At 36.8% G+C, this 23,102-nt stretch overlaps 1 protein-coding gene and 1 long non-coding RNA gene across 3 annotated transcripts; one reads left to right on the forward strand and one right to left on the reverse strand.

Annotated features, from left to right (window-relative positions):
• Positions 1–882: 882 nt before the first annotated feature.
• On the forward strand, positions 883–23,102 carry LOC103783523 (uncharacterized). Of its 2 annotated transcripts, none has more exons than XR_004671143.3 (7): positions 883–934; positions 3,609–3,743; positions 9,257–9,495; positions 11,134–11,254; positions 13,399–13,467; positions 22,273–22,460; positions 22,756–23,102. It is a non-coding gene; the product is annotated as an uncharacterized LOC103783523 (long non-coding RNA). The 2 variants fall into 2 exon arrangements; XR_010111986.1 differs by having other exon boundaries at positions 887–934; positions 22,273–22,367.
• On the reverse strand, positions 919–9,450 carry LOC100971436 (alcohol dehydrogenase 1A). The gene is made up of 6 exons (XM_003829929.5): positions 9,312–9,450; positions 7,162–7,249; positions 6,845–7,064; positions 4,773–5,033; positions 2,568–2,703; positions 919–1,988 (listed from the first exon to the last, which is right to left on the reverse strand). Exons 1-6 carry the CDS (start codon positions 9,448–9,450, stop codon positions 1,846–1,848), a joined length of 987 nt encoding a protein of 328 aa, XP_003829977.3. The 3' UTR covers positions 919–1,845.

The following is a 23,102-nucleotide window of genomic DNA, read 5'->3' on the forward strand; positions in this document are numbered from 1 at the left end:
TCATTCTCAATGTTTTCTTGAATTTCTATCAACTTTTTACTAGGCATATGTACAAGTTTTACTGCTGTTGTTGAAAATTTGCGATATTGTATATAAAATTTATATTCTTTATTATATGAGCCTAAATTATATCATGAGAATTTCCCAATGATGTCATTTCTTTTTGATGGCCTCATTCATTTCTAATAGATGATTGGAATTTATTAAATCATTTTCCTCATGTTGAAATTTAGAATGTTTCTAATGTTTGATATTACAGAAACAAGTAAACATGCTGAAACACATATGTATGTTTGAATAGTTGATTATTTCTGTAGAATAGATTTCTAGAAATGGAATTGCTGGAACAAAAGATCCATTTTTTTTAAGGGTTTCTGATACATATTACCAAATTGCTTTCCCAAAAGGATGTATCAATTACTACTGAAAGTACATGAAAGTGCCTAGTCACCTTAGTCTTACCAATATTGAGTGTTACAATTTTTAATCTTATTGATAGGATTAATTATATTTACATATGCGTATTACTATATGACATTCTCATAAAGTGAATTTAGGCATGCTTCATGACTTCTTATGTTGCTCAACACTATCTTCTGGTTTTGTTCATCTCTATATTTGCCATCATCTTTTCAATCCTATGATGATGATGATGATCACGATGATGATGTCAATGATAATGATGACAATGATAACTAACCTTTGATGGCTACTGTGTTCCATATATCCATGCGCTCTTGAGGGGCGGTGTGGTTTAATAGAAGTGAGATATTTGCTGACAACAAGATCTACCTTTGAATTCTGGCTCTCCTTCCTACCATCTGATGATTTTGACCAAGTCATGCCTTCTCTGAGTCTCAGTTTTCTCTTCTCTAAGATAGTGAGATTGAGACTGACACCTAGCATTGCCTGGGAATCACATAAGATAATGCAGGTAAGACACTTAGTAGAACAGCTGGTGCTCTGTGGGTGCTAGTTTCTTTCCCTCCTCAAGAATGTTGTCGGTTAAAGTATCTACTATAATAATTTTGTGAGTGCCAAAGAAACACTATTAAAAGTTGAAAATCTCGTGAAAATAAGAATGGGATAGCAGAAAAGTCTCAGACTCTGGAGCTAGAAGGCAGAAGTTAGATATAACTGCCTGTTTCCAGTTGTGCCTCATGTAAATGCAGGTGACAAAATTCATTTTATTAGCTGGTTGTGAGAGTTAAGTGTTAGAGACAGGAAATAGAATTGGCTTAGTTTTCTAAGCTTCAGACAAAAAGTAAGCCAAACATTTACAATAGTGTTTAGTATACTTCTCTTTTATAATAACTTTTATTGATAAAAAAATTTTTGTAAACTGCAAAAGAAAAAAAGGAAAAAGAAAAAACTAGTAATATCTACTTAGAAAACAAACTAAATATAGTTTCACATACTCCAATAATGAAAGTGTTGAGGATGTCCTGAAAATTATTTAAATATATAGCCACCTAATGTCAGTTTTATATAGGTGGCAGGCAGAGGCTTCAATGACACCATGTTATAATTATGGTTGTTTTAAAAGACTTTTTTTTTTTTTGGCAAAGGTGATTGTTCTCTTTTAAAGAAGGCTGAGTGGCTCTGATCATTCGGATTTGCTGTAATCAACATAATTTGGCTTCAGCACAATAGGAAATGCAAAGCAACTGTTTTTAGCATCTCACAGAGGTTTTAAACTTCTCTTACAAGCTCTCCATGTAAAGACTGAACTGGTAATGGAAAAACCAAGGCACTCTAATTTTTCTCATCCTTCCACCTTTTCATTTTCTGCTAGACAATCCCCTACGGTAGAAAAAAAAGCAAAACACAAAACTAACTAAAAATCTACCTTTTCCCAGAGTGAAGCAGGTCAAATCCTTCATTTATTTTTTCAAAAGGTAAAACATGGGTTATTAATACATCCAATGAAAACTTCTTAGCCATAAAATCAGCCACAAGTTTTGGGACACATTCTTTACTCTTAAAGCCTGAAAAGAAGACGGTATCATTGTTAGTTTCAACCAGGGTAAGTAGGAGAATTGAAGAGAAGATTTTCCAAATAAATGAAAGTTTAGAAAAGTTGCTGCTTCCAGACTGCAACGACTGAGGTTAATAAGAGATACAGTACTTCAATAAGCTTTTACAGGCTCAGACTTAAAAAAAAATCACAGATAAACAAGGGTCCCTGGTTATTCTCTCTCCCACAGAGAAATCATAGTACAGATGTTATGCCCAAAGGAACAAGTTTAACAGTTGTCTAAATTTGGGTGTAGATATGAAATATCGTTGTAGATTTCTGTGTCTTACTAGAAATTCCCATGCCTTACACAGTTACAAGTACAAAAACAGATGAAGAGGAACAGACTTTCTTAATGGTGGCATCAGAAATGTCTATTTTGGGACCTTCTGCCTGCATTAGTTCCATATCTAGTTGATTTGGAGACTGTAGATAGAAAAGGAATTTTAATTTATTTTTGATCTGCTTTTCAAAACCTTGCCTTGTCACTTGTAAAAGGGGAGATATGCTGAGGTTAATGAGAATTTGGCTCTGAAGCCCAACTACATACCACCAAGAATAGCTCCCTTCCAGGTGCGTCCAGTCAGTAGCAGCATAGGGTTCATTGAGAGGTTTTGGGAATCAGGAGGTACCCCTACGATGACACTTGTGCCACATGCCTCATGACAACATAACAGGGAAGCCATCTGGAATAAAGTGAACACTTAGCATTCTTAACGTGGAGTCGCATAGTTCCTATTCATAATGCACAATATCATGTAATAGGCTTAACTGGATTGTGAGTGTGTAGAGGGAAGAGATCATGTCTTTTGCTCCTTCAGTCCCCTTTTTTGCACGGGATAGTGCTGTGGATTTAGGAAATGCCCAGAAAATGGTTTTTTAATGAAAGAATGGATGAATAAATTGGAGTGCACTTAATTTTTCCTAATAAAGGAATAAAGTGGTAGATATCATCACAAATATATATTAAGTCCAGTTCCTTATATAAGCATACAATTTCATCATCACATAATTCTTAGGCAATCTGTGAGTTGGTTAATTCATTTTTCATTGATTTATTACATAGGTATTTTGAACCCATTACTTTCAACCACATATTTTAATGGGAAACAAGATAAATGATTATATCACCAAAGTAGTCTCTTGTCTTGACTTGATGGTCTCCTTTTTTAATGGATTCCTATTCTACTGTCCATTTCTCAAATGGACATGTTTTAAACATTGTTTTTATCTCCCCAAATATATATAGGTTTTACATTAAAATACCCTGATTATTAGGGAACCTCAAAAGACAGTTCAGAAAGTCTTTTCCAGTGAGCTTTCTGAACATGTTCTATAGTTAGAAAATGGTTTAGGATTGCCCCAAGATATGTAATGATTAGTTCTTTGATTTTGGATTCTGACCTTTGGGAGACCAGACATCCTCAGAACATGTGGCTGTCAGATATTTGGTATCTTGAGATAAGATACACTCCCGTTCCACATGAGAAAATGGAGGAAGATACAGAAAAAGAACATTAGGAGAAAAGCTATAGCCCTGGAAAAAGTTGGAATCTCTTGACACTTCATTCATCTGTGGCATTTGTCCCAGGTCAAGGCTGCTGAGAGCATTGATCTCAGGGTGCTGCTCCCCATTACCCACACTGCTGGACCTTCTAGAAAATCTCGGCAATGGAAACGTGTTGGTCTCTGGAGACTTTTTCAGTAGGATTCTAGAGAATTCTGGGTAGGTGAAATATAGCTAGAGATGTGTTTCCCATTGCCTTTGATATTTGTAACTGTTTGAAAGCAATACCATGTAATAAGCCAAAGATGATGTAAGTACTGCAAGATTGGAAATAGTATTTCATATCAATAATGCCAACTGAGGCCGGGCGTGGTAGCTCGTTCCTATATTCTCAGCATTTTTGGAGGGTGAGGTAGGAGATTTGCTTGAGCCCAGGAGGTTGAGGCTGTAGTGAGTTATAATTATGCCACTGTACTTCAGCCTAAGTGACAGAGTGAGACCCTGTCTCATATAAAAAGAAGACATTTATTCGGAGCTTACCATATGACAGGCTGCACTGTGCTAAGTATATTACATGCATTGTCTCATGCAATCTATAAACAATGCCATGAGTATATAGCTTTGAAATTTGGGGGGGTGATAAAAATCTGTTGACTTTTCAAAGTATTCAGTCCTACTAGTATTGGGCTCTAGTTTTGTGCCAGGTACTGTCCAGTTTCTGTGATAAAATATAGTGATGCATTTGAGCTTCACTTTCCTTAGGGCATATTTTTGTTAATAAAACAATAGTTGGCCTAAAATTGCTCACTTCTTTTGGCCAAATACTAATATGTTTAAAAAAATTGGAATTTATTAAGAACATATGCAAAAGTATTAAATCATTTTGTTAAGAATGTGGCAGAAAAATAAAACATTCCAATTTGAGAACAGAACTTGTATTATTTACGTTTACTTTAACTTACAGTTTTTAACTAAAAATTAACAAAGTAATCTATAATCACTCAGTTAAGAAAAACAAGCCCTTTGCTTTTCCTCTAGAGGAAATATGACTTGAGACACATTTGCATAGTTGATAGAATAAAAGATTCCTCATAACAATAAATTAAACAAGCCAGGTAACAAACAGATGATGGGAAATTTCCATTCATCATTAAAAATATCCTTTATACAGAAAACATATATTCTGCAGCCTAAATGCATCCTCCAAGTCGTAGAGGCAGAAATCTCAGGGCATGTCATGGTACATACCATGGTGTCAAGCCGACCGATGACTTCAAACGAAAAATCCACACCTCCATCAGTCATTTCCTTTAGCACCTCCTGGATGGGTTTCTTGTAGTCTTGAGGGTTGATGCATTCAGTGGCACCCAACTCTTTGGCCTTTGCAAATTTGTCCTTGTTGATGTCCACCGCAATGATTCTGGCTGCCCCAGCTGCTTTACAGCCCATAATAGCAGATAGGCCGACCCCTCCCAGGCCAAACACAGCACAGGTAGAGCCTGGGGTGACCTGTGTTTTCAGAAAATGCAAAAATGGATTAAGCAATGGTTGTTTGAAAGTGCCTAAACTTTATAAAGTGCCATGCCTAGTGTTTATCAAGAGCTGCTCAAACTCTTCTGTTCAATCTGTTATCAAAACCTCTTTTGGCTTCAGTTGCTTTATTTTTAAATTCATGGAGTTGAACTAGTTGAGTGGTTCTCAAACTGCTGCATATTGGATTCATCTGGGCAGGTTTAAAAATGTCCCACAGTCCAGGTCACAGCCCATGCCAATTAAATGAGAAGCTCTGCAGGTGGAACTTAGTCCCCAGGTGACTCCAATGGGAAGGTCAGGCTGGGAACCAGGGGACTGGATGATCTTTGAGATCCAGATGGCAGTGATTACAATCTTGAAGGGACTCTCGATTGCTGAAATCCCTTGATAGCCAGCTTCAGTAACTCATACATACACAAAGGCAATATTTGGAAAACAAAATAAGTGGAAAAGGCTACTCCAGGAGACTGAAAAATATTCCACTTAAACCCTCAGTAATGAACTCCTTGGTTCATTTATGTTCAGTAGTCATGACCAGTATATCCCTGCTTTAAAAAATACACTACTGAATAACACAGTAATAAAATATTAGTCTATATTTTAATAATAAAATCTATTGTTATGAGTATCCTCATCTTCTGTTCTTGGGTAGGCTCACTTAGATCACCTGTTAAAATAGACGAGGCAATTGAACAAGGGACTAAGAGCTAAAGTCACAGAAATTTGGAAAAGATGCCATCTAAATTTTTTTAATTGGCCAGGGGATATTTATTAAACCTAGTCTCCCATAGTCCGCCTTCATTTTGCGTAACATGCTCTTCCTGTTCCAAATAATCTCATTCTTATATTCCCTTAAGGGTGTCTATTCATTCATTCATTCATTCATTCATTCACCAAGTGGTATGCAATACTATGGGGGACAACACCATTTTCTAACTTACTTAGAAAAATACAAGGCTTGTGACTGTGATTTAAAAGTGCTAATAATTATGTATCGTGATCTAAGATTCAGCAGGAGATTAGTAAAAGATATTTTAGTCTCAGCTCTCATATTAACCAGCAGTGAGACTTTGGGCAAATATCTTTATATCTCTGGGCCTCGGTTTCATAAAATAAAGCATACTACTAGATTTTCAGCCTACTCAGATGAGGAGCCTTTAAAGAATTTCTGCTTGAAATTTATCACCTCTGAATATATGTGTGTGTTCATGCCAGGGGAGTTAGTTTTAGCAGTGAAATGTCATAATGAGTGAATTACGCATCACTGAAGCGTCATTACTTTCAGTCTAAGAATCCACAGAGTGTGTGAGCCTTGGTTTGGAAGTGCATCAGGTAAGGTTTTGGACTCTACTGTTGATCCTAATTCTGGGAGTAGAGGATCCACAGACTAGCTGCTCCTCAAGGGCAAACGCTTCATTTCATTTACTTTTGCTGTCAGAGCCTAGCAGAACCTATGGTGCCTGAGGCATGTGTAGGTGCTCTCTAATTGTAGAATGAATTACTAAATGAGTTCTCAGGCCTAATATTTCATGAGCTCATAAAGAGCAAATACAGAAGAGTAATTATTGAAAATGAAATCTTTACATTTTCTAAACTCTCAACAACTTTTTAATCTGATAAACACGTGAAATTTCTTGCATGTGCTCTCAATTCTTTCTGGATTGTGTTTCTATTAGTCGACATTCAAAATCTACAAAAATAATCTTCGATTCTTGTGAGACATTCCTTCCCTTTCGGTTCCTGACAGTCTCCATGTAACTGTTTTTATCACCCATTGTCATTCTTACCTTGGCAACATTGACTGCAGACCCATAACCAGTTGAAAATCCACAGCCAATGAGACAGACTTTCTCTAGGGGCGAGGCTGCATCAATTTTGGCTACTGCATTTTCATCCACCACTGTGTACTGTGAGAAGGTGCTGATGCCAAGGAAGTGGTGGATGGGCTTCCCCCTGCAGGTGAACCTGCTGGTGCCATCCTGCAGGGTCCCCTGAGGATTGTTCACACTGGGCAGTGCAATACAAAGACACACAAAGGCATGAGACAGGAACATAACTAATGTGCAAACTCAATGTCTGCGCAGGGAGAGCATCAGAAACCTACTCGTTTTTCAAGCAGTAGTTGCTCTCCGGGTTTTTACAAATTCTGCATTTTCCACACTGAGGAAGAGCGAGTGGGATGACTTTATCACCTGGAGAGGGATAAAACAAATTCTTTTACAATTTCTATCCAGGTATCAATAGAGCAAAAACATAAAGCTCACATGTCTTTAAAACATTAGAAACATGTGTCTTTAAAAGTCTCCAAGAAATACAGTCCAATCACAAATATGTCATTTGTCATTGCCTGCCACAGCCTTGTTTCCAGTTTGGGTTTATAAGTGCCTGAAGATTCCTAAAGAGGACATGCAAATATGGGAAACAACATGGATTAGAAAAATTGCTTCCACTGTATTAACAGTTGCTTTCATGTAGTGTACCAATTTCTCCTGGAGGCTTTACAAACATTTAATTTAATCCTTAACTATTTAAATCTTACTGTAAGTATAAATATAAATTTTAGTTGAAAGTAGGGTATAATAGTTCCACTTGATGTTGGTAAGACCTGTTTTTAGTTATAGTTTGATTTACAATAAAAATGAGAATTTTGAACTAATTCTTTTCAAAGTGACTAGGTTTATCTTTATTATGAAATGAATGCTTTTAAAATGATCTCAGTTCTTTTTTTGAGGAAAACTATCAAAAATGGGACAAAGAACAATTCCAGAAATTCCTCTGGAAATTTCAACCCTCCACAATAAGTTAGGCACTTTTAGGATAAGAACTGACTTTGAAATGTTTTTAGCTGATAATTTGTGAATTACCTACTTTTCCCGTTACAGTGGAGGGAGCATGGGTAAAAAGTAAGGGTGTCATTTTGTTATTAACTTAATACTAACTAATTAGTTATTATTAGTATTATTTAGTAGTTATTAGTAGTAGTAGTTTAGTAGTTATTAATTATTCAGTAGTTATTAATTTATTACTACTAAAGAAATTAGTAGGAGCTGAAACCCAAATTGGACAGTTCATTTTATTTTTCTGTTCACAGTTCAAATAAGTATTTGGTAAAGTGGCAGGTCCAATCTAGTGCCTAAAGTGATTTTTTAGACTGTAATCCCAGCACTTTGGGAGGCCGAAGCAGGCGGATCACGAGGTCAGGAGATCGAGACTATCCTGGCTAATATGGTGAAACCCTGTCTCTACTAAAAACAGAAAAAATTAGCTGGGTGTGGTGGCGGGCACCTGTGGCCCCAGATACTCGGGAGGCTGAGGCAGGAGAATGGCGTGAACCCGGGAGGTGGAGGTTGCAGTGAGCTGAGATCGTGCCACTGCACTCCAGCCTGGGCGACAGAGCGAGACTCCGTCTCAAAAAAAAAAAAAAAAAAAAAAAAAAAAAAAAAAAGTGATTTTTTTAGAATTAAACATAATTTTTATTTTAAATTACCTATGCTGTCTATTCCACAAGACCAAGAAAAATGGTTGGCCCATAACATTTTATAGGTAAAATTTATGTGAAAATGATAGTATGGAAGTGTCCTAGTTATTCTCCCTTTATAATTAGTAATCCATAATCAGTCACATTCAAGCATGGCTGAAAGTAATAAGGCAGACATTGTTGATGGTGGATGGCTCTTTCTATGTTTCTTTCATTTCCTTTCACCTAGTCTGCTTCATTGATTCCTTGCTCAGGAAGAGAGACCACGTTGCAAGAGGAAATTGGTGAAGGGGCTGCATAGGTCACCTAAGAAAAGGTCATGCTCATTCAGCCGTAGCCATGTAGCCTCCATTTTGTGAACTCAGCACAGAACAATGTCCATACTTAGGTTTTTTCCCTCCTCCCATTTCTAGTTGTCTGGGCCCTGACAGAAGACCGTGTTCAGCCAACACTAACACGGAAGTTACTAGATTATGAATGCCACACTAGTAGGCACTGTGTCCCTTTTGATCCTCACATATCTCCAGGCTCCAACCTGGTGCCTGGCATCTAGCAGATGCTCAGTACATAATTGTTGAAGGGTAGAATACATGCGTGCCTAAAGACATACATGCTTGAGTCAGGCAGGAAGAGAGGGAAAGAGGAAATCCCTGAAGTCCTGGCTGCGCGGTGACCTTGTTCAAGCCCTTTCGTCCCTCATTGCTTCTGTTTCCTCATTCAGGCTGGGAAATCTTAGGATGGTGAACCATCATGTTTCCTGAGTGTGAATCCTGTACCTGGTTTGACTGTAGTCACCCCTTCTCCAACACTCTCTACGATACCGGCTGCCTCATGGCCTAAAATCACAGGAAGTGGGGTCACCATGGTACCACTAACCACGTGGTCATCTGTGCCACAGATTCCTACAGCCACCATCTACAGAGTGAAGAGAAGATGTTTATAAAAGATTATGAGTCTCAGGTGAATTTAAAAATCCCAGTTTCCTGAAATTGCGCTTCCAAAATGTTTTCAAGGGTTTTACTAATAATCCCTACTATCCCAAGTATGAAAGATTCAGTTTATCCTCAAGGTTGACCAGGCTGAAACCCTCCTCTACCTTCCATTCTTGAAGTAAACAGTTTAGAATAATCTGTGAAGTAACTGATCCTGAAATAGTTAAGTCTTAAATAATATAAAAGAATGCATGCCTTTAAAAAATAGAAGCAGAAGTTGCAAATTAATACATAAAAATATCTAATGCTAATTGATTTTGAAGTCTTGATATATATCACTTTGAAATTTTTTTTCTGCACAAACACATACATTCTTTTGTATTTTACTGGAATTACACTGTGTGCACTTTTTTAAAATTTAAAAATTTATATTTATACCTTTCCTTGATAACAAGTATATTCTATTTTCTGGATGATCATATAAAAATGACTCGGGATTTTTGGTTGTTTCCGTTTTTTAACTTTTCTGAGTTTTTAAAACTTAAATACAAATGGAAAAATGTATTTCACCTTAATACGAACTTCATGGGCCTTAGGAGGTGCAACCTCCACCTCCTCAATGGAAAAGGGTTTCTTTAACTCCCATAGCACAGCTGCTTTGCATTTGATTACCTAGAAAAGCAAACAGAGAGATGGCACCAGTGTTCTCCCACGCTTGCAGTCAGATATTGTGTCATTTCATCTTTGTACATACAACATCTAATCCTATGTCTGGTACCTAACAAGTGCTCTATAGAAATGATCACCTCTGATTTATAAAGAGAAAAGAATATATTTTAAAAAAGCAATAACATAAGGAAAGATAAACAGTTAACTATAATAACACACTGAGATAAAATGGAATATATTCATTAAGGCCATCCTTATGTTGTTGTTGTTTTTCTCCAAAGTTGTTTAATCCTGACATTTCCTAATGCTATGCTGAAAATGTCTCTTCACCCACAATTATTGGCTGGTACATCAAATTCTAAGTCACCTTCATTTTGCTGACAGAGTCAGTGTCTGTTCACATAAAATACACTGTTTTCTTTCTCAATTTTCTGCTTAGGCCAAAAGGATCTGAGTTTATAAGGATATATTTATCTTCCTGCCTGGGATGACATCTCTTTCTCTCTCTTTTCCTATTCTCCTCTTTTAATTTTCCCTCTCCACCACTTCTGTGTGTTACTTGTTCCAACACTCATTTGCAACTTAGCTTTGAGAGGCTGTACTGTTATCTGATCTATGTGTAGAGACTCCTTCCAGCTTTGATTTGAGCCCCAAATTACAAAGGTTAGAGTTGGGTGTGTGTGTGTGTGTATGTGTGTGTGTGTATACACTCAGACCTACACATACATATTTCAAAATTGGAGACACTGTGTGTTTGAATTTCTAGCTAGCAGATCTTATCCATAGATGTTCTTAAAAATAAAAGATGTACACATAATTTCCAGTGCTTGGCAATGAACTGTAATATCTGTCTTCATTGTGGTTAAGCATGTACAATTCACAAAACTCTTTCCAGAGAGAATCAACAAAATTGCAATTATGATAAAAATTCAATTGAAATTTGTTCTTCTGATGATTTGTTGTCATTATTTATTTGTCAAATTATTCAACTTTGCAGGATGTTCAACATGATCAATGCCAAAATAAATATCAGAATACTTGGAAGTAAAGTACTAATAGTAGGAGTTCCTGATTATCAGGTGCCTATGATGTGACAGGCACATTGTGGCCTGTGCTCGGTGAGTTATTTGCATTATATTTATTTATAAAATTTATTTTTAATTTCAATAGTTTTTGGGGTGCAGGTGTTTTCTGGTTACCTGGGTAAGTTCTTTAGTGGTGATTTCTGAGATTTTGGTGCACCCTTCACTCAAGCAGTGTACATTGCACCCAATATGTAGTCTTTTATCCCTCACCTCCCCTTTCAACCTTCCCCCTCGAGTTCCCAAAGTTCATGATATCATTCTCATGCCTTTGCATCCTCATAGCTTAACTCTCTCTTATAAATGAGAACATATGATGTTTGGTTTTCCATTTCTGAATTACTTAGAATAATGGTCTCCAGCTCCATCCAAGTTGCTGCAAAGGCCATTATTTTATTTTATTCTGTTTAATGGCTGAGTAGTATTCCATGGTATATGCACACCATATTTTCTTTATCTACTCGTTTGTCGATGGGCATTTAGGTCAGTTCTGTATTTTTGTAATTGAAAATTGTGCTGCTATAAACAACATGCATTATTTTAAAATCTCGTAAGGATGCTACCAGGACAGTACTATTGAATTATTGGCTTTATTTTACAGCTGAAATAATTGAGGATCCATTGACTCAGTGATTAACTAATTTCTCTAAAGTCTCAAAGCTGGCTTTCCGGAGAATAAAGATGAATCTAGCCTTATGTTTTCACTACTCGTTGGCAGTAAAAAGTTAGCAAAAAGTTAAACAGCAACAATAATAATAGTGGCTAATAGTTATTGACTTATTTCTATATCCCAAATATGATTTTAAGTTCTTTATAGTATTCATTTATTGAATTATCACAACACAACTACTTTATGAAATAGTTAGTATTGTCACTATTTAGCATTTGAGGAAAATATAATGCAGGATGTATAAACATAAATGAAATGCTGACAACAAGCTAAGTTATTGATGTTGTGCCCAAGAGGGGAGGTAATTGTCTATTTCATCAGTTATTATTTTCATTAATATGATTGGTTTATACTTTTGCTCTAGGAACTCATTATTTCTTTTAAGTTGAGTTTGGTAAATTTAATTTTTTTGCTAATTGTTTTCTATGTGGAATGTACATATTAATCAGTAATGAATGAAAGTAAAGTGAGGTGGAATAAGAACAGTAACAATGGGCCACCCATGTGATTTCCAACCAGTCTTATTGATATGAACCTGTTTTGTCACAGAGTGTATAGAGAAGCCTCAGAGCCTTTAAACTGAGTTATCATAGTGAGATATTTTACTGTGTAATACACTCCTAACACAAAAAAGGACTGGAAATAGTTGCACAAATTTTTGTAATTAGGCAATTAAAATATCAATTGATTATATTGTATTACCACATGCATTTTTGTGCACCTATAAACACATTGAACAATTAAGATATTTATGGAAGGCAAAACCAAATATCTGTGTTCCTAGTGCTAATAAGTGATTCAAATTGTATTATTAATTTTCTGTAAAACCATATTGACTTTTATATGGGGAAGATACTGTTCCATAGGATTACTCTGGAAATTGCCTGAATTGTGTCCTACTAGACCCTTTTAAATCAGAATTTGAATGTTGATGTTGTCTTGCTTAACCTTGATGATTCTAATGCTGTGAGACCAATGAGCATTTTGTAAACTATTTTATGTTAAGGTTAAAAGGGTATTTCAAAGTCTTCTAAATCAAATCCTCTCATAAAACTTTCATCAGACTTTCTTGTATTCACAAAAAATATAAATACAAATAATAATACATTTAAATTATGGTACCTTAATATAAAGAAAACTTCTTGATGAAAGACATTTCTAACTTTGGCTTTACAAATTAATCGTGATTAGCTTGGAATAAACTATCACTTTACCGCAAATGTCTTTAATGTGGGAAATAAACACTTCATAGATAGAGATTCTATACATTCTTTTTGAAGGTATTTAGGCATAGCTTATTTCCACTGTAGTTCAGTATACATTACATATTATAGCATATATTGCATATCATATTTCAGTGTATCATTTCTAATTTAGTTATGAATTTTAAATGATTCATCAAATACTGTATTACTTTCTTTGTTATATTGATGAGAATATAGTTCCAACAGTAATATATTTTTTGCTTACTTTTCCTGCTGTGCTCATGTTGATTCTGTCTTCTCTGCAGACCAGGAGACTGGTGAGTCCTTGTGGATTTCTTCCCTGCTCAAGTGCATAAAGCAGGTGTATTGCACAGGTATTTATTTATTTTTTTTGCTTGAATAACACCCAATTCCAGTTCCACACATGATCTAGGTCTTTAAGCCACACCCATTAGATTATTCTCAGACTGTCAAATCATAAAGAAGAGGGCAATGAACCAGCAATCAATACATTGATTTTTCCAATTTCAGATAAGATTTTGTTTTCATTAGGTTAAATATTAAGTTAAAGTGATAAAGCTTAATCATTTTCTCTTCTCCTCACTTTATTCCTCATCTGTCAAATTTCTTGTTTCTCCTCTCTTAGTCCCACAGTGGTCATTCAAAGTTCTGTTTTCCCTTTGTCTGCATTAAGCTCCAGCTTTGAATCCAAACGGTGCAGTTAGGAAGGAGGAGGAGCAAAGAAGCAGGGCAAATAAAGATGACAGCCAGGAGCCAGAGGAATGTGTTTGACTCAGGACTCCCCTTCTCTTCATAGAGAATCAGATACTCAATCACAGCAAAGGTGCTCACCCTGCTAAGCATTTTTGCTCCACCTCAAACCAATCAGCATTGACTGAGCCCCTCTGTGTGTCAGGCACTAAGCTGGGTCCAGTGGATGGCAGTGATAAATAAGACATTACCTCTATCTACCAGAGGCAGTATGGGGCAAAGGTGATGGCATGCTTTTTGGGACCTGGCAGACCCTATTCCTTACTAGCTCTGTGTACTGGCACTTATTATTTCACTTTTTTTTTGCCTTAGTTTGTTTACCTGTAAGATGAAGAAGAATAATAACATTTTAAATGACTGTTTAGTGAATATAGCACCATTTTAAAGGACTGTTTAGTGAATAAATGATATAATCTATGTAAAGCACTCATCATAGAGTTTAACAGGTAGGAGCACCCTACTAAATGCTAGCTACAATTATTATTCATAAAAGGAAGCTCACAGTCTATGGGGAAAAGATACACAGGCAGCCAAGTCTACATATCAGCCTGGCTGGGAAGTGCGCTATCACAGGGATCAGTTAGTGCTTTGGGGACAGAGACAGAGGTACTATTCAGAATGAAGGCCTCAGGGGAGGCATTATAGATGAACAGGTATTTGAGGTAGATTTTAAATAATTGTGGGAAATTCAGACAAATCCTCACTGGATCATTTCTATTGCCCTTTGATCAATGTAACTAGTTTACGCATGGCTGTCCAAGTTTATGAGTTTAATTTTTCTTTTATCCACACTTGGAGGCACTGCACAGGCAGCTGTTTAATCAGATGCAGTCTGTCAACATGAACATGTCAACATAAAGGACATATCTCTCTAGAATTGCAAAGGGAACATTTCAGTAAGCTTTAACTACGTAGGCACTGAGACTCACACCAAGACTGAGAAACATTCACCCAATAGAGAAGCAAGGAAGGTCCTACGATTTCAGTTGCTTCTGAAATGTATCAAGGTAAGAATATAGCCCCATATCTGATGTTCAGCATTCAAGGCTACATAATATGGCTTCAACCTTCTCATCTACCTACTCCTCCCCATTCTCCAATACAGGGCGTATGTGCTTTAGAAGCTTGTATCTCCATGGTCCTCCAAAGAGGAATCTATTTAACATTCAAGCCCTTGCTCATCATGCTCTTTCTCTTCTTTTCTGTCCCTCTGGCCCATTCAAATCCTACCCAAAATTTGAGATGCAGGACAAGGTCACCCTCGTGGAGGTATATTAACTCCATCTCACTGTTGTGCTTTATGTCTCTGCATCCCTGTCATGCTAGCATCTCTCCTGTGGTTTTGGGTCTGTTCCCTTTTGTCGCCCTCTATATTTAGTGTAGAGATCAGTCTCCTAATTTCTACTGGAAATTTCTAGTCAGGGATGTTCTTAAATTTCATTTATATCATCAAATATACCTAGCTCCATGTATACTGTAGGTGTTTAATGAGTGATTGTTGAATTCTTATGCTCATTTATGTTAGGACAGGCACTGTTCTATGAGCAGTCCCATAATCCAGAAGATCCGGTGTCTCCTCTTTAAGGGTTTACAGATTAGCAGTGGGATTGGCTGCGGTCAGGTAGACAAGACAGAGAACCCTCCTGTGAAGCAGGAAGTGGTCGTGCCAGGAGAAGAGTTCAACGTGGAATTCAAAGGAGGAAGATCCTACTCCGTCTTTTCATTATGCATTCTCAGCTCTTAACTCAATGTCTGGCACAGAGTGAGTGCTCAGATATTTGTTGCTTAAATTAAAGAAATGACTTCTACTTTTAGGGTGAGGAAACCTTGAAAGAAAGGTATTTTATTAAGATGTATCAAGAAAAATGGGTCATCAGGAGGCAAAATGGAGGAGGATAGGAGGCAGGACTAACTTGCACCTGCTACTTGGATGAACAGAGCAGTTCATGGAGACCCACATTGTGAACTTTTGCTCCAAGAACTACTGCAGGGACATACCAGGAAAGCAGAGAGAATCCACAGACCCTTTGAAGGCGGTGGACTGCTGCTCTAGGCTCTGTGGGACAGCAGAGGAAATGTGAGCCAGCTTGCTTTCTCAGTTGCAGGGCTTACAGCCTGGGGCAATTTCTCAGCTCTACTCACCAGCTGACTGGAAGGAAATAAACACATTTTTGTTGGGGGCTCATGGTGGGAGTGAGACCGGCCCTCAGACTCTGGGCTGCATGGGAGCTGTGTGAGGCCTGTGGCTGCCAGCTTTCCCCCACTCCCCTGATGACCTGTATGACATGGCAGAGACAGCTGTAATCCCACTGGGAACATAACTCCATTGGCCTGGGAACTACACCCTCATCTCCCAAATCAGCCACAGCAAGCCCTGACCAAGGAGAGTCTAAGCTCAGACATGTCTAGCCCTGCCCCTAGTTGATGGTCTTTCTCTACCCAGCCTGGTAGCTGAAGAAAAGGACATAAGCTATTGGGGGGGCTAGTCCAACTTATAGTAATCAAAAAAACAATACAGGGTGTGAATGAGAAAATATCTAGTGAAATAGATAACATAAGAGAAAAACAATCAAAACTTCTGAAAACGAAGGACAGAGAGAATTGCAAAATGCATTGGAAAGTCTCAGCAATAGAATCAAACAAGTAGAAAAAAGAACTTCTAAAAAACAAGTCTTTTAAATTAACACAATTAAACAAATACAAAGAAAAAAGAATATTTAAAAAAGGACAAAGCCTGCATGAAATTTGTGATTATGTTAAATGACCAAACCTCAGAATAATTGGTGTTACTGGAGAAGAAGAGAAATCTAAAAGTTGCAAAACATATTTGAGGGAATAAACAAGAGAAACGTCCCTGGCCTTTCTAGAGACCTAGATATCCAAATATCAGAAGCTCAAAGAACACCTGAGAAATTCATCACAAAAAGATCATCGCCTAGGCACATAGTCATCAGGTTATCTAAAGTCAAGACAAAGGGAAGAATCATAAGAGCCGTGAGGCAAAAGCATCAAGTAACCTATGAAGGAAAACCTGTCAGATTAACAGCAGATTTCTCAGCAGAAACCCTACAAGCTAGAAGGGATTGGGGTCCTTTCTTTAGTCTCCTTAAACAAAACAATTACCAGCCAAGAATTTTGTGTCCAGCAAAACTAAGCTTCATAAATGAAGGAAAGTTACAGTCTTTTTCAGACAAACAAATGCTGAGAGAATTCATCATTATTAAGCCAGCACTAAAAGAACTGCTAAAAGGAGCTCCAAATCTTGAAACAAATCCTGGAAACACATTAAAACATAACCTCTTTAAAGCATAAATCTTACAGGACCTATAAAGCAACAACACAATGAAAAAAAAAACAAAGTATACAGGCAACAATGGCATGATGAATAGAATTGCACCTCACATCTGAATACTAACGTTGAATGTAAATGGCCTAAATGCTCCACTTAAAATATATAGAATGGCAGAATGGATAAGAATTCACCAACAAAGTACCTACTGTCTTCAAGAGACTCACCTGACACATAAGGACTCACATAAACTTAAGGTAAAGGGGTGGAAAAAGATATTTCATGCAAATGAAAACCAAAAGCAAGCAAAAGTAGCTATTCTTATATCAGACAAAACAAACTTGAAAGCAACAGAAGTTAAAAAAGACAAGGAGGTACATTATATAATGATAAAAGAAAGAACTATTTCAACAGGAAAATATCACAATCCTAAATATATAAGCACCTAACACTGGAGGTCCCAAATTTACAAAACAATTACTACTAGACCTAAGAAATGAGATAGACAGCAATACAACAATAGTAGGAGACTTCAATACTCCACTGACAGCACTAGACAGGTCATCAAGACAGAAAGTCAACAAAGAACCAATGGATTTAAACTACAGCCTACAACAAATGGACTTACCAGATATTTATAGAACATTCTACCCAACAACTGCAGAATATACATTCTGTTCATCAGCACATGGAACATTCTCTAAGTTAGACCATATGATAGGTGAAAAAACAAGTCTCAATAAATTTAAGAAAATTGAAATTATGGCAAGTACTCTCTCAGACCACAGTGGAATAAAATTTGAAATAAACTCCAAAAGGAACCCTCAAAACCACGCAAATACATGAAAATTAAATTATCTGCTCCTGAATGGTCACTGGGCCAACAGTGAAATCAAGATGGAAATTAAAAAGTTATTTGAACTGAATGATAATAGTGTTACAACCTATCAAAACCTCTGGGATACAGCAAAGTGATACCAGGAGGAAAGTTCATACCATTCATTAAATGTCCACATCAAAAAGATTGAAAGAGCACAAATAGACAGACAATCTCAAGTCACACCTCAAGGAGCTAGAGAAACAGTAACAAACCAAACCCAAACCCAGCAGAAAAGAAATAACCAAGATCAGAGCAGAACTAAATGAAATTGAAACAAAAAAATACAAAAGATAAATTTTAAAAAGCTGTTTCTTTGAAAAATAATATTGATAGACCATTGACAAGATTAACCATGAAAAAAAGATGGACGATCCAAATAAGCTCAATTAGAAATGAAATGGGAAAAATTACAACCAATCCCACAAAAACACAAAAGATCATTCAAGGCTACTATGAACAAGTTTTTGTGCATAAACTAGGAAACCTAGAGGAGTTGGATAAATTCTTGGAAAGATACACCTGGCCTAGATTAAACCAGGAAGTAATAGAAACTCTGAAGAGACCAATAACAGCCCTGGACCAGACGGATTCACAGCTGAATTCTATGAAACATTCAAAGAAGAATTGGTACCAATCCTATTGACACTATTCCAAATGATAGAGAAAGAGGGAATCTTCCTTAAGTCATTCTATGAAGCCAGTGTCACCCTAATACCAAACCAGGAAAGGACATAACAAAAAAAGAAAACTACAGACCAGTATCTCTGATGAACATAGATACAAAAATTCTCAAGAAAATACTAGTGACCTGAATCCAACAGTATATCCAAAAGATAATCCACCATGAAAAGTGGGTTTCATACCAGGGATGCAGGGAAGGTTTAACATATACAAGTCAATAAATGTGAGACCAGTCATAAACAGAATTAAAAACAAAAATCACATGATCATGTCAATAGATGCAGAAAAAGCATTTGACAAAATCTAGCATCCTTTCTGATTAAAACCCTCAGCAAAATCAGCATAAAAGGGATATACCTTAAGGTAATAAAAGCCATTGACAACAAACCCACAGCCAACATAATACTGAATGGGGAAATTTGAAAGCCTTCCCCTGAGAAATGGAACAAGACAAGGGTGCCCACTTTCACCACTTTTATTCAATACAGTACTGCAAGTCTTAGAGCAATCAGATAAGAGAAAGAAATAAAGGGCATCCAAACCAGTAAAGAGGAAGTCGAACTGCTGCTGTTTGCTGATGACATGATCGTATACATAGAAAACCCTAAAGACTCATCCATAAAGCTCCTAGAACTGGTAAATGAATTCAGCAAAGTTTCAGGATGTACACACATCAGTAGCCCTGCTATATACCAACAGCGACCAAGCTGAGAATCAAATCAAGAACTCAACCCCTTTTACAATAGCTGCAAAAAAATTTAAATACTTTAGAATATTCCTAACAAAGGAGGTGAAATACTTCTACAAGGAAAACTACAAAACACTGCTGAAAAAATCATAGATGACACAAACAAATGGAAACACATCTCCTGCTCATGAATGGGTAGAATCAATATTGTGAAAACGAACATACTGCCAAAAGCAATCTGCAAATTTATTGAAATTCCCATCAAAATAGCACTGTCATTCTTCACAGAACTAGTAAAAACAATCTAAAATGCATATGGAACCAAAAAAGTCCCCACATAGCAAAAGCAAGACTAAGGGAAAAGAACAAACCTGGAAGCATTACATTACCCAACTTCAAATTATACTATAATGCTATAGTCACCAAAACAGCATGGTACTCGTATAAAAACAGGCTTGTAGACCAATGGAACAGAATAGAGAACTCAGAAATAAACCCAGATACTTACAGCCAACTGATCTTTGACAAAGCAAACAAAAACGTAAAGTGGGGAAAGGACACCCTATTCAACAAATGGTGCTGGGATGGTTGGCAAGCCACATGTAGAAGAATGAAACAGGATCCTCATCTCTTAACTTACACAAAAATCAACTCAAGCTGGATCAAAGACTTATATCAAATACCTGAAATCATAAAAACTCTAGAAGATAACATTGGAAAAACCCTGCTAGACATTGGTTCAGGCAGAGACTTCATGACCAAAAACCCAAAAGCAAATGCAACAAAAACAACGATAAATAGATGAGACTTAATTAAACTAAAAAGCTTCTGCACAGCAAGAGAAATAATTAGCAGATTAAGCAGACAACCCACAGAGTGGGAGAAAATCTTGGCAATCTATACATCTGACAAAGGACTAATATCAATAATCTACAAAGAACTCAAACAAATCAGCAACAGAAAAACAAACAATCCCATTCAAAAGTGGGCTAAGGATGTGAGTAGGCAATTCTCAAATGAAAATAAACAAATGGCCAACAAACATATGAAAAAATGCTCAATATCGCTAATGATCAGGGAAATGCAAATCAAAACCACAATGTGATGCCTTCCTACTACTTCAAGAATGGCCATAATCAAAAAATCAAAAAATAATACTTGTTGGTGTGGATACAGTAAACAGGGAACACTTTGACACTGTTGGTTGGAATGTAAACTAGTGCAACCACTATGGAAAAAAGTGAGGAGATTCCTTAAAGAACTAAAAGAAAATCTACCATTTGATCCGGCAATTCCATTACTTGGTATCTACCCAGAGGAAAAGAAGTCATTATAAGAAAGAGATACTTGCACACGCATGTTTATAGTAGCACAATTCACAATTGCAAGAATATAGAGTCAGCCCAAATGCCCACCAATCATTGACTAGATAAAACACATACACACACAAACACTATGGAATACTACTCAGCCATAAGAAGGAACTAAGTAATGGCACTGGCAGCAAGATGGGTGGAATTGGAGACCATTATTCTAAGTGAAGTAACTCAGGAATGAAAAACCAAATATCATATTTTCTCACTCATAAGTAGGAGATGAGCTATGAGGACACAAAGGCAAAAGAATGATACAATGGACTTTGAGGATTCAGTGATAAGGGTGGGAGGGAGGTCAGGGATAAAAAACTAGTCATTATGTACAGTGTACATTGCTCAAGTTATGAGTGCACCAAAATCTCAGAAATCACCACCAAAGAACTTATTCATGTGACCAAACACCACCTGTTCCCCCAAAACCTATTGAAATAGAAAAAATAAATAAATAAAATAAAAAAACCTGTTATCAATCCCAAAATAAAATTATCAGTTACCCCACAAAAAGGATTTATCAAGAAAGATGAGATGGAATTGAAAGGTATATATGCAATCAACAGTATGGACAAATAATATTGAATACCTTTTTTCCACACCCTTTTATTCATTTTTCTGTTTAATCATCTCTCGCATATGGAGACCTAGCATTTAAGGGAATTATAGCCACTACCACCTTGTTTTCAAGGCCATAATGAATTTGGAAATGTGGTATCCACTTATGAGCTTCCATCACATTTTGAGCATATGGCTCCATGAAATACCGAAAGCACTTTGGGATAAACTCCATACAGTCAGGAGATCTTTCTTAATACCATCTGGCAACTACTCTGTGCTTACTCTTTGTCCCACCTTCTAAAGGTTTAGATGGGCAGGTGGGAAGAGCAGTTGTCACATTATTGAAAGCCAGTGTTCTAGTATCAGAGGGCCATAGCAGGCCTGGAGCAACATCTGGAATGTCCAAAGGTAACCCTGTCAATCTCTGGGGATCACAGGGCATCACTTTCCTCTACTTCTTCCTCTATGTGTGTCTCTGCAAGCCAACCTGATTCTATATTACATTTTCACAAAGTACCATATTCTAAATTTAGCTTATCCAGGGAGATGATATACTTGATTCACTTTGGGGGAGTGATCCTCTGCCTGGTAGGCAGAATAATGGCCCTCAAAGAAGTCCACTCCCAATCCCTGGAATATAGAAATACGTTGCTTTACAGGGCAAAAATGGATTTTGTAGATATGATTCAGTTAAAGGTCTTGGGATGGGAAGATTAGCTTGGATTATCCAGGTGAACCTAATCTAATCTTATGGCTTCTTAAAATTGATGAGCTTTTCCAGGCTGAGATCAAAGAGGGAGATGTGTCTACCTGCAGATCTTAGATGGCCATGTTTGCAACAGAGGTGTGTTAGTTTTCTATTGCTGATGTAACAAATTACCGCAAGCTCTCTTGGAAGGTTAGTGGAAGGCAAGGATTGGCATCTCTAATATAATTATACAGGTAATGATGAGCAGTGCGAAGATGTGACTCCAAAGCCTGGAGAAGGACAGCCCAGCATCCCTGCAAGAGATCCAACTGTCTTCTTTTCTGCAGAGGTCCGTAATTTACATGGACCTGACAAAGAATATTGTAACTTGCAGAAATTATCTTCAGTTCAAATCCTTCATTTTGGGGGTTTAAATAACTTGGTAAGATAATGAGATTAATATTATTGTAAAGATTGCTAGAAAGAATTGTAACATTTCATGTATGTGCATAAATAACAACCTTAAAGCATGTTTTGGGATGAGGTGCAAAATGAAAATTGGGAGAGGGACTTTAGTAGCAGTAAACAGAACTTGAGAATGGAATAGATGCATACTCTATAGCACATTGCAATAAATAGAATACATTTTAAGTTCCTAGAGAAATTTTTGAAAATGCCACATTCAAAGCCATCAATTCCTACTCAATTAGCATTTCATTTTGATTTTGGTACTGAAGCCCAAGATGTCGAGGGAGCGGAAATACTTGCTGGTCTTGCAGCGGCTGTGGAGCCTGGAATCCTGCCAAGAAGAGCATGTGTGAGAGATCAGAATGTTTGCTTACATTCCTCCTGTGAAGGGAGTTGGGAAATAACCTAAGAAGCCCAATCCAAAAACAAAGATGTACCATCCAGTCTTCTCTGTGAGAACCAAACCACAAACCATCTGAATGTTCCAAAAGTGTTTTGATGATGTATTGATGTATTTTAAATTATCCTGAAAATGTTCTTGGCAGATGCTTAAACGTGTAATTACTGAGATGATGTAGAAATACCAAGTGTTTATTAAAACAATACAGAGTAATAC

This window comes from Pan paniscus, chromosome 3, assembly GCF_029289425.2.
Source record: "Pan paniscus chromosome 3, NHGRI_mPanPan1-v2.0_pri, whole genome shotgun sequence".
NCBI classification, from domain to species: Eukaryota; Metazoa; Chordata; class Mammalia; order Primates; family Hominidae; genus Pan; species Pan paniscus.